The following is an 11,128-nucleotide window of genomic DNA, read 5'->3' as shown; positions in this document are numbered from 1 at the left end:
AATAAATTCATTGATATTTCAGTAATTATTTCTATTTCATTACTTAGTTTTTTTTAAATTGGAAAGAATTATTGTTTCATTTTATAGCAGGTAAAGTGGCTTTAGCTGTACTCAGGCAAACACAAAAAATTAGCAGTTAGCTTTATTTTTCAGTAAAGTTCACAGCATTTCCATTTAGAGTTACAAAAACCAACTTTCTGAGTTCAGCTTAGTTATAAACATTTATTGTATTTCATTAATACAATAAATGGCTAAAAAGTAAGGCAACTCCCTGTGTTTAACCTGCTCTCAGTCTGCTTTCTACACCCACATTAACTTTTCGCTCCAGTGAATCCTCCCCAGAGGTGATTTGTACACAGGATTGACAGGTCAACTCTTCAAATCTTGTCGGCTCAATAATTCCTCTGAACAGGAAGAGCGGTGGCATCGACACTCGCTGTTCAACCATATTAAATTGCACAATACAGCCTGCAGCGGCCATGAGGAGTTGACTCAACTTTTCTGACATCAGACCGCTGCAGCCTACAGGCATCTCATCATTATCAGCAGCAGCTGCAGCAGCATCAGCAGGCGTATGAGGTGTGCTCCGTGTCCGTGGAGAGGAGCTGCTGAGCCATGCAGGCCATGCCCACAAAAGGTGTTTTCCAGCAGGAGGTGGGTTTCTGCACTGATACCTGCCAGGAAAGGAGAAATTCTGTCACACTTTGTCAGCTGGGGTGTGCATTAGGCAGCTGATTTATCCCAAAGTGCAACTCATTAACCCTCTGCTGTCCACACAGCCATGAAATCAATGCAAACTAATGCAGTGAGCACAGCTCTGTGAAGTCACGGGAGTAGTTTCAGCCAGCTGCAGACATACACACCATGTTCTGACCATTCGTCCCACAGATGCTGGACATCTTCATCATGATGTTCATGGTGATGATCTGGGTCTGTATCAAAAACAGAGAATTGCTCTGTTAATATCTTTTATTCTGCGAACAGCACAGACTATATGAAAAAAAAAAGCAAAACATCCTGCATCCTAATCGAGCCCTGAAGTGCTAATGTGTATGCAGAGAGTGCACGAGTTAACACAAAGAGCCGGGAGAGGATTAAAACATACAGAACATGAGGAGTAAATGAAAGGGGAAAAGCCGTTTTGACCTTGGACGCCAACATTTCATCCCCATACACTGTCTCAAAATCAGCTTCTGTGCAATTGTCTCTCATTTCAGCTCAAAGATGTTGTTTTTGTGTACAAGAATATGTGCAGTGAAAAATGGAGTAGGAGACACTAAAGATATAAAAAAAGACTTTCGTAACAAAGAAAAGGATCAGAATTAAACACACAAACGTGAAGATTTTATTTCCCATTTGAATTATTTTCTTGCACTATGGATTTTTCATTTAAAGAACATAAATTCCTCAAAGGAACGTTTTATTATTTCATCTTAACCATCATCGTTTTGAGTTATTTTTATTAAAAACCAAAACCAAGCTCAGCCTGCCCACCTGTATTTACAGATAACATAAAGAGGACTCTGTACCATTTGAGTGAAGCCACAGCATCCGTTTGAGCTCTCTGAGGGCCTTGGTGAGGTTCTCCAGCTGGTCATGGAGGTGGATGTTCTCCTCTATCAGCGCATGGATCGTATCCTGCAGTTCAAAACCCTGACTTTCCAGCACCAGCAGCGTCAGGGTTACCAGCAAAAGCCTTAGTGTCCTCATAGCGACTGCAGCACAAAGCTTCTGTCACATCTTCACAGTAACCCAGCGATCCTTGTCACAGGTGAAGACAGGAATAAATGGTTGGTGCAGATATTGTCAGCTTAAACACGGCAGGGGTGGGGGTGACAATGGTTCTTTCTTTCCAAAGCCATGGGTGGAAAGCTGCCAGTGGGCTGCTTTTAAATCAATCCAATGTTTCCGTATCACTAAGTGCAGTAGCAGAAGCAGATTGCTTCAGTGTGATCGTCCTCAAATACAAATACGATCTATGATAACAACGGATCATCAGGGGAGGGAGTTCGGGAGGAGGTACTCCCTATTCATTAACATACAAAACACTGGAAACAAATTTCAATCTAAAAATCACAATTGTAGCTTTTAAGTAAACTCTCAGTAGCAGCAGCATCTAAAGGTAAAGCCTGTCATGTATGGGCAGAAACTTGGATAATCAGTCATTTTCCACTTACTGCCACATTTGTAGTTGTGACAAAACTAATGGCCGTCACAAGGAAACTGCACACCTGTCAAAAGTAACATGTAACTTTTTTTTCCTGCTTCCATACATCTACACAGCTCATCAGGACTGTTTTCGGACTCGTGGAAGTGAATTATCACTTGAGAAAAAACAAATTATTGTGGGGAAGAAAAACATCCATTTATGTGCATCAATTCCTCAGACACAAACACTGCTTTAAAAATATAACCACATCGGATACCTGCGCAGATCACTGATCTAAAGAAGCTCATGCTCAAAATTGAAGACTCAGGACACTGTAGTGTTTTTTTCCAAACAAAAACCCTTTTATTTATTTATCATGTGAATGAGTTTATGCGGTCTTGGCAGCCCTGGTGCGCTTCTTTTTGACCACAACAGGCTTCTGGCTCTTCAGGATAGCGCTGGCACGACGCAGGGCAGCCTGGGGAAACAAATGAGACGTAAATGTTGTTCTTAAACTTTGACACAAACAAAAATGCCAGCTATTTAAAGTTTCAGCCTCCCCAAAACCACAGATTAAGCTCACCATACGCAGGTCCTTCCTGTATTTGTTCTTGCGAATGATGTGCCTCAAGCTGTTGAGGGTGGCACGGGAATTCTTGTTGATGGTGACCTTGACGTAGGAGTTGGCAGGTTTGTTCTGGCCTGTGCATCAAGAGAACAAAATGAGCATCCAATGTATCCAATGATCCAAAAATATGGATTTTCCAAGAAGAAAACCACATTTCTGTATACTGTGATATACACAATATGCAGAATCTAATACTTCTGCAGTTGTCATCCTTGTCATATCTCACTGTACAACACAAAATAATGTATCTAGTTGTAAATTTTAACAACTTCCTTCCCCCCCCCCCCCTCCCATTAATGGAAATTCATTAGGCATCCATAGATGACATAAACGTTGCTGCTACCTGATGCATAAGGAGCATTTGAAATATTTGTGTTCAAATACTCCTTAAAGTTACTGAAGAGAGGATCGTTTGTCCAGTCTGAGTCTGGACAATACTATTACTCAAACGTTAATGAACCAGCATTACTCATTTACCTGCACGCTTCTTCAGCACTACGACGACACCCTTGCCGTCGGCTGCAGGCTGCACACCTACAGTCTTCTTGTGCACCAACCCATTGAAGCGGAAAGAGTTCCTGGCCTTCAGGTTGTTGGGCTCCTGTCACAAAACAAAGACATTCAGATCACTGGCATGCATTTATTTAATTATCTTGCCTGATCCTGCTGTTAGGCTAGGGAGGTAATGCGGTATATTTTAATAAACATTACCAGGACATTTAAAAATCTCAACAATTTGATCTTCAGCAATATAAATATTTACGGATGCTAGCCAACTAGCATTTCCAGTGCCACCTTCAACTAATCTCACATCTTTAGCCAGAATTATGTCACAAACACAGATACAGTCCAAGCCTATGTGGCATATCCTGTCAGCTCAGCTAATATGCAATTCTCAAACACTAACAGCAGATTGTCTTGCAATGTTTTGTTAGTATGTTAAGGTAATGTACAAAGCCTGGGATCCGTGTTTTAAGTCTAAGTTATTTGTGTCCCTACCATACCACACTGTACATCACTGCTCAAACCCAGTTTCAGTACTAAAGCAAACTTTCTGGGTGCGTAATCGCACGTTTGGTCAGGTTCTTCAGAGCAGGTTTTGTACTCACAGTGCTGTAGGTCTGTCCGTTCCTCTTGATGAGGAAGCTGGAGCAGTTCCTGATGACCATCCACTGCAAATGGGACGACATGGTGAACCTGTGTAAAAGAGGGAAAAATTTTTCTTGAAAATCTGGAAGACGAAAAACCCTGACAGGCGTCTAACATGTTTGCCTGCATTTTCTGACATTAGCTAAACGTGTTAGCTTAGCGTCACAACTTGAACGGACTAACACGGGAAACGATGAGACGGCAAACATCTAATATAGCGAACCGTAGACTTTACTATTCTGTTAGGACTGTACAGAAAACACAGAGAGCTGCGGTTGCTAGCATTAGCGCCACTGTTCAGGCCGGGGAACCGAAGGAGCACGATGAGGCCTAACCAGAGCGAGGTGCTTACAAGATTAATCTTTCCATTTCTACATACAACAGGGACATTTATTGTCGCACAAGGTGTATAACAACAAACATAAGAATAATACCTACATTTATTAACACAAAAACAACTAGGGAAAGAAAACAAATGTACTTTAATCACCAGCTTTTAGCCACCGAAGCGACCACGTTACCTTTTAGCGGAGGAAAGGACCGGAGAGAGCGGAAACCGCTTTACGGAACCTCTCGCTGAGATTCTTACGCACACCCATCTACCTTTTTAAATTGCATTTTGGGACAAAAGCCATATTTTATTGAATTATATGACATATAGCTAATAATTAATATATATATGTACATTTTATTAACGCATTTGATGCTGTATTGAATACTGAATGTAATTTTGTTTAGTACTAGTTATTTATAGAAAGAGCGGAGGAATACGTTCAGCGTAGTAAGTATGTCCACGTCATTAATGTGCGCCTGGTGTTTACAGGCACCCGCCTGAAATTTTACACATAATAATCAGCTGTTTTAACGCCAAACCGATTAGTGTTATGTTAGCTCCAAACTCGAGCCAACGAGGAGCAAAGGCAGGGCGAATAAGAGAGCGATTGTAGACAAAATCGCAACTTCTGGACGCCGATTTTGATTTATTTCGTGGATGTTTTCGTTATGCTGCTGTGATTGAAAGATGTGAACAAGAAATGTATCTGAGGTCAAAACCTGATAAGTTAAAGGTCACGGCCTGCTCTAGCATGGCAGGTAAAGTCAGGGTCTTGTGATGAAGAGTCAAACATGGAAGAAGAAGAAGATCTGGAGACACTTGGGGAGCAGCTGTACTCTCTGATTTCCTCCAAACACAAAGAGGATGCTGGAAAACTCACAGGTTAGGGGACCTGCGTACCTCAGTTTTTGTTTAATGACATTATATATATATATGTTTTTGTCGTTTTGTTTTAATACTTGCAAGTGAAGCTGTAACTTGGCCCTGAAGTCTAGCTTGATCTGTGTTACAGGCATGTTACTGGAGCTGCCAGGTCCTGTGTTGACTCAGATGTTGCAGGATGATGCCATGCTGACCGCAGCTGTGGAGAAAGCCCTGAGAGCCCTGCAGGTGGCACAGGAACCCAGGTACAGAAATGGCCAGTAGTTTTAGAGTGTTATTTTTAAAAAGAAAATAATTTGTAAGTTACACTATATGGACAAAAGTACTGAGTACTGCCATTCAGTCACCTTTAGAAACTTTTGTGAAAGAATGGGTCATTCTAAAGGGATCACTGAAGTTGATTGTGGTGCTGTAATAGTATGTCGCTATTGCAAAAGGTCAGTTTGTAATATTTTTCCCTCTCTAGATCGACTGTAAATAGTGTTATTGCAAAGCCACAACATTGAGCGGTAATGCAAACAGGGCATAAAAAGTGCCAATGCTCTGCAGAACCCCAAACCTCCTTTCACATTAACATCAGCATAAAACCTGTGCAACAGGAGCTTTCTGGTATGAGTTTCCATGACTGAGCTGCTCCTGTAGGTGTAATGTGGCTTCTGGTCAGCCCAGTTTTTTGTCCATTTTGTGTATGTGTCAGATTTTTAAGCATGACATTGTTATGAGTCAAAGGTCCAAATGGGAGTAAAATGATCCCAGGTGAGGAATAAGAGGAGCTGACAAGGCTGGACTTTTCAAGGGGGACAAAGGCCAGAATAACACAAAAAAACTTAAATAGAAAATTACCAGCATCCACAGAAAAGAGACACCACAAGCAAAAATGGCAGTTCACCTCTATAGGCCTTGGCTTAGGTTAATGGTAAACCCCAAACCAGGGGTGGGCAACTCCAGGCCTCAAGGACCGGTGTCCCTGCAGGTTTTAGGTTTTTTGAACCTAACACAGCTGATTTAATTGGCTAAATTAGCTCCTCAACATGTCCTGAAGTTCTTCAGAGGCCTGGTAACGAACTAATCATGTGATTCAGGTGTGTTGACCCAAGGTGAGATCTAAAACCTGCAGGACACCGGCCCTCGAGGCCTGGAATTGCTCACCCCTGCCCTAAACACCTGGTGAATTAAATCTGTATCATAAGACCTGACAAAGACAGTTTCAAAACAAGATGTGCCGGCACTCCTAAGAGGCATTGTGACCTTTCTTTCTTTTACATAGGCCACAGGAGAGCTTTACCTTTGGAGTAAATAACAGTAACACACATGGGATTTATCTGAATGTCAAAACATTTCAGCGAGTGTATTCTCATGTCTTTCTTTACAGTCAGGTATGTAAGGATGAGGATGATGTGTCAGTGTCTTCTGACTCTCTGGGGGAGCAGCTATTTGAGCTGGTGGATGTTTACAACACAGGCCACTCACAGAAAATCACAGGCAAGTAAAATGTCTCAATAAACAACCCATAATATGTGTGTGAGATTTCACCTTGAAACAAAGCTCCAAATGAGTAAATTTTAATGCAGGCTTGGTCAAACAGTTGTATGCTAACCTTTTTGGTGACTTCTAATATAAATTAAACTACATGTTCAGCTTATTTCAAATAAACCCTTTAAAATCGTTGCCTCTTTAGTTCTGCTTTCTGTCTCACACACTCTGTTTCATGTTTTATATTTTTAAGTAAATTTCAATGATTCTTTTACTAAAGAAGGGAATGAGTGGACACTTTTATTCTTGCTAATCTTCATAAGAAGATAGTAATTCATTTTCCCCCTCATTTTAAACGTATGATCAAATTATGTTGTTAGATCCTGAAAAACATTCTCAGCTGTATATTTTTGTGCCAATAAATAAACCCATGTTAATCTGAAAGGGCTGGTATTTCAACATAGTTTTGTTCTATTTTAGTGGATGGATATTTACATTTACTGCATCAACATTTAATTCTGATAGTCAGCCTCAGCAGCTGGGGATCAGACCGGAGGGGGCGTCTCTGGTTGGCGCCCGACACGCATAGCACCCAGTGTTATACGATACCTCCAGTGGGATGGTGACCCTATAGGAGGGTGGGCCTGTGTCACCTCTTCAGTGCCCGGCCGTGCCCCATGCGGTGCGGCCTGGTGACCACGCAGTCACTCTCAAGATCTGTCCACAGTCCTGGCTGCAGGGCTGGAAGCAGCAAAAACATCCTGGGCAGGATAAACTTGTCCCTTGATTCCTCAATCTTTTTTTTTTTTTTTTTTGTTATTCTCTTTTTATTAAACAACCTATATAAACACAAATAATCCAAAATAAACATATAATCAAGAATAGACGTAAATAATAAAAAAAAATAAATAAATAAAAATAAGAAAAACAGACGGGTGTACCCTCTAGTGTGTATGTACTCGCACACACATATTCACTCACACACCCATATTCTTAAGCATACATACACATACCTACTTACATATGTGTTCACTTGTAGTCTCATACATACTAACATATACATATAAACACATAACGATTCAGAAATGTGGCATATATAGTTACAGAGATTCAAACAAGATCGGGTCTCCTTAACCGGATGTAGTGTTTCCATTTACCCCAAATTTCACTAAATATATCAAACTGGAGTCTTTTAATGAAGGTAATTCTTTCCATTTTAAACATCCCATGTACAGTCTCATGCCAATCACCCAGTGATGGAATTTTCACACTAAGCCATTTCTTGGTAATAATTTTACGGGCAGCCAAACTCAGGATACCATACAACTGCTTAGACATTTTATCTACATTTACTGAGTATAAATATCCAAACAAAAGTTCGTCCCAATTAAAGGGAAGCTGCATACCAAAAATAATCTGCAACTCAGAGTGGATCAATACCCAAAAAATGTTGATCCTTGGGCAAGACCAGAACAGATGAAAATGTTTTACTCCTTGGGCCCCACAATTTCTCCAGCAATTAGAGTGATTAAAATAATGTTTACTTTGTGCAGGGGTAATAAAAAACCTACTGATACTCTTCCAACCGTAACATCTCCATGTATTAGAACTAGAAATTCTCCACTGAAAAGCACACTGCTCATACCAAATGTTATCTGATATTGCTATATTTGTTTCATTTTCCCATTTTTTTTTGATGTTAAGAAGTGGAATACTACCTACCTCTTGTATACCCTTGTACAATCTTGAAATCACCTTAAGGCCTGTGTCAGCCTGATAAGCCTTGACAAATATACTCAGAACAGGTAAAGAAAAAAGATCTGTTCTCTTAGGTATAAAATTATATAGATGATGCCTAATTTGTAAGAACCTAAAAAAGTCCGTTTTACTTAACTGGTATTGATCTTTTATTGATTGGAAGTCCCTAAGAATTCCCTTATCGTAAAACATACAATATGCCGTTAAACCTTGTCCAGACCATTTTTTATATCTTACGTCTAATTCATTAGGTAAAAAATCACTGTCAAAAGCGCACCATCTTAAAATCCTAACCTCTTCAATCCAATCATTCTTATTAAGAAATTGTAACCAGAGTTTTAAAGGTAGGTTAATCCATTGGTTTCCTTGATGAATTTGTTTTTTAATAAGTGTCACATCCCCTAGAATTGCCTGAATTGGAGAATCTTTTAAGGTCACTGTTTCTAGTTCTTTCCATCTCGCTTGATAATCTACATTACACCAACACACTAATGTCCTCAATTGAGCAGAAATATAATAGTCTTTCAAACATGGGAACCCCAACCCTCCTTTGTCTTTAGCCAACTGAATAGTTTGGTACTTAATCCGTGGTTTTTTCCCCTGCCATATAAACCTAGAGATTATTTTGTCCCATTCCCGAAATTGTTTGTCAGTTATTTCTACAGGGAGTGTTTGGAATAGGTAGAGCATCCTGGGCAAGATATTCATTTTAACTGTATCTATACGTGATTCAAAATTTAAAAATGGTAATAAATTCCATCTTTTAATATCCTCATTTATTTTATAACTTAAAGGATTAAAGTTTGCATTGTATATCTTAGACAGATCTTTAGTAATATTTACTCCAAGATACTTCATCTGCTCCGTTTCCCATTTCAAATTGGCTATTCCTCAATCTTGTTTAGGGTTCATGTGAATTTCTCTATGTCTGGCCCCTCACCCCAGATCAGTGTGCTTAGCTACTACATTTAGGTGGCAGTCCCCCTGGGTGCCTCCTGGGTGAGGTGTTCCAGGTATTTCCTACCGGGAGGAGGCCTCCTGAGTCAACTCTTGACATACAGCAGAGAAGATGTCTCTTGGCTGGCCTTGGGGAAGGCCTCACTGTCCCCCAGGAGGAGCTAAAGGAGGTGGCTGGGGGAGACAAAGGGCTTCTCTGCTTGGGCTGCTGCATGCAGGATAAGAGGTAGAAAATGCATGGATAAATGGATATTTAATGCACTTTTCCTCCATAGGAATGCTTCTCGAGCAGCACAAAGATGCCATCTTAAAGCTTCTTTCAGATCCCAGTCTGCTAGAGGAACAAGTGCACCTCGCCATGAAGACGCTGAAAGAGTATGTTGTTTTTTGTAGAATATTTTTACATATCGGCTTGTTCAGAAATGTGATTTTTTTTTTTTTTTAAATTGTAGCCTGCTTTGCAGACCAGTATCAGGGCAGCTTTAATAAGATAGGAGTGGAAATCTAATCAATTGTTAATGAAAAATTGTAATAATCGCTTCACTTCAGGCAGAATATGGAGGAGACTGATGTGAGCGACACCTCAGAGCTGGATGACACAGAGCGTTTCGGAGAGAAGCTCTTCTCGCTGGTGGTGGAGATGGATCCACTCCATGCAAATGATATTACAGGTGACGTTAACCTGTAAATACTTTTGTGATTAATCAGTATTTTGTTTTTTCTCTCTGGAGAGTTCTTGTTGATGATGTTGAAATACTGATAACACTCCTACATCCTTGTAGGTATGCTGCTAGAAATGGACCCAGCTACACTCCAGCAGCTGCTCAGTGACCACACAATGCTCCAGATTGCTGTTCATAAAGCACAAGCAGCACTGGATACTTTAAACTGAGCTTTTCTTTTTTCTTTTTTGCTCCAGCAAAAGCAAAGAAATAAATCAATATCTTTGAAGTAATACGTCCTTCAAGGAGATCTGGAGGGTATACAAGTTGCCTATTTTACAGTATGCCTTTATTATTTTACATGGACTTTTCTGAGGACCAATGACAAAGTTTTAGTGGACCAGCCGAAAATACACAAAGAACCTACAAAGCATTTCCACTCAGCACAGAACCAACTTATTGTTAGCCATTTCTGACATGGATGCTGTGATTGCTGTTCTCAGATAAATGGACTGAACACGTTCCAGTGTGGCAAATAATAATCTATCAAAGTTGTTGTGCTTGATGATAATGTTTAGAATATGATGATAGTATTTATTTGTAAGTCTAAGCATAAATGCTAATCTAAATGTTGCTATTTATGTTTTGTTTTTGTTTTTTTTTTCTAACCTTAGTCTAGGTCTCAATTGTGTAACTCAGTGATTTTCACTTCCTGTTTTTACCTGTTTTAGAGGAATGACTCCATGGATGGTGGTGTTGGTTGGTTACCTCCTTTTATAGACGGAACTATCTCAGACTAATTATTGATTTGCCATGAAGTTTTGACGTTCATATTTCTCAGAAGATTAATGTTATTACATGCCTTCTTCAGTTGTGCATTACTTCCCCTGTTGCATCTCTTGTTCATGTTGATTTGTGGGCCAAAGTGCAATAACTAGCTCGATTTTGCTTTAAGAACACGTCCAAATTTCACCTCACTCTGTGTGTTTGCAGACCTCACCACCTCTTCATACTTCACACTATAGAAAACTCTGTGTACATGTAATATACAACTGCACTCATACTCTCTTTATTTACCCAGTGCATGTACACTGCTTATAAAAATAAAACCTGATCACGGCTTTTGTTGTTGTTCT

At 40.0% G+C, this 11,128-nt stretch overlaps 3 protein-coding genes across 6 annotated transcripts; 1 reads left to right on the top strand and 2 right to left on the bottom strand.

Annotated features, from left to right (window-relative positions):
- Positions 1-124: 124 nt before the first annotated feature.
- Positions 125-1,936, bottom strand: LOC145429690 (uncharacterized). Its single transcript, XM_080303599.1, has 3 exons — positions 1,530-1,936; positions 864-932; positions 125-674 (listed from the first exon to the last, which is right to left on the bottom strand). The coding sequence occupies exons 1-3, from the start codon at positions 1,708-1,710 to the stop codon at positions 523-525; spliced, it is 402 nt and encodes a 133-aa protein (XP_080159725.1). The 5' UTR covers positions 1,711-1,936; the 3' UTR covers positions 125-522.
- A 553-nt stretch (positions 1,937-2,489) lies between these two features.
- rpl28 (ribosomal protein L28) lies at positions 2,490-4,554 on the bottom strand. 4 transcript variants are annotated; one of them, XM_026173456.2, is made up of 5 exons: positions 4,448-4,554; positions 3,887-3,974; positions 3,255-3,378; positions 2,733-2,851; positions 2,490-2,627 (listed from the first exon to the last, which is right to left on the bottom strand). In XM_026173456.2, the coding sequence occupies exons 2-5, from the start codon at positions 3,965-3,967 to the stop codon at positions 2,538-2,540; spliced, it is 414 nt and encodes a 137-aa protein (XP_026029241.1). In that variant the 5' UTR covers positions 3,968-3,974; positions 4,448-4,554; the 3' UTR covers positions 2,490-2,537. The 4 variants fall into 4 exon arrangements, with proteins under 4 accessions (XP_026029241.1, XP_026029239.1, XP_026029240.1 ...); XM_026173454.2 differs by having other exon boundaries at positions 4,417-4,525; XM_026173455.2 differs by having other exon boundaries at positions 4,408-4,502.
- Positions 4,555-4,721: 167 nt separating this feature from the next.
- On the top strand, positions 4,722-11,113 carry LOC113025561 (uncharacterized). Its single transcript, XM_026173453.2, has 6 exons — positions 4,722-5,142; positions 5,273-5,387; positions 6,515-6,624; positions 9,606-9,705; positions 9,880-10,001; positions 10,113-11,113. Exons 1-6 carry the CDS (start codon positions 5,052-5,054, stop codon positions 10,220-10,222), a joined length of 648 nt encoding a protein of 215 aa, XP_026029238.2. The 5' UTR covers positions 4,722-5,051; the 3' UTR covers positions 10,223-11,113.
- The last annotated feature ends 15 nt before the right edge of the window (positions 11,114-11,128 follow it).

Source organism: Astatotilapia calliptera, chromosome 7, assembly GCF_964374335.1.
Source record: "Astatotilapia calliptera chromosome 7, fAstCal68.1, whole genome shotgun sequence".
NCBI lineage: Eukaryota > Metazoa > Chordata > Actinopteri > Cichliformes > Cichlidae > Astatotilapia > Astatotilapia calliptera.
Note: the sequence above shows the minus strand (reverse complement) of the source record. Positions and strands in the feature narration are given on the sequence as shown.

Coding starts and splice junctions, on each gene's coding strand:
- LOC145429690 (XM_080303599.1), bottom strand. CDS start 1,710: ATGAGGACACTAAGGCTTTTGCTGGTAACCCTGACGCTGCTGGTGCTG. Junction 933..1,529: donor GCTGTGGCTTCACTCAAATG/GTACAGAGTCCT, acceptor TTTTTGATACAG/ACCCAGATCATCACCATGAA. Junction 675..863: donor GGACGAATGGTCAGAACATG/GTGTGTATGTCT, acceptor CTTTCCTGGCAG/GTATCAGTGCAGAAACCCAC.
- rpl28 (XM_080303598.1), bottom strand. Junction 3,379..3,886: donor ACGGACAGACCTACAGCACT/GTGAGTACAAAA, acceptor GTTTTGTGACAG/GAGCCCAACAACCTGAAGGC. Junction 2,628..2,732: donor ACAGGAAGGACCTGCGTATG/GTGAGCTTAATC, acceptor TTGTTTCCCCAG/GCTGCCCTGCGTCGTGCCAG.
- LOC113025561 (XM_026173453.2), top strand. CDS start 5,052: ATGGAAGAAGAAGAAGATCTGGAGACACTTGGGGAGCAGCTGTACTCT. Junction 5,388..6,514: donor CAGGTGGCACAGGAACCCAG/GTACAGAAATGG, acceptor CTTTCTTTACAG/TCAGGTATGTAAGGATGAGG. Junction 9,706..9,879: donor GCCATGAAGACGCTGAAAGA/GTATGTTGTTTT, acceptor GCTTCACTTCAG/GCAGAATATGGAGGAGACTG.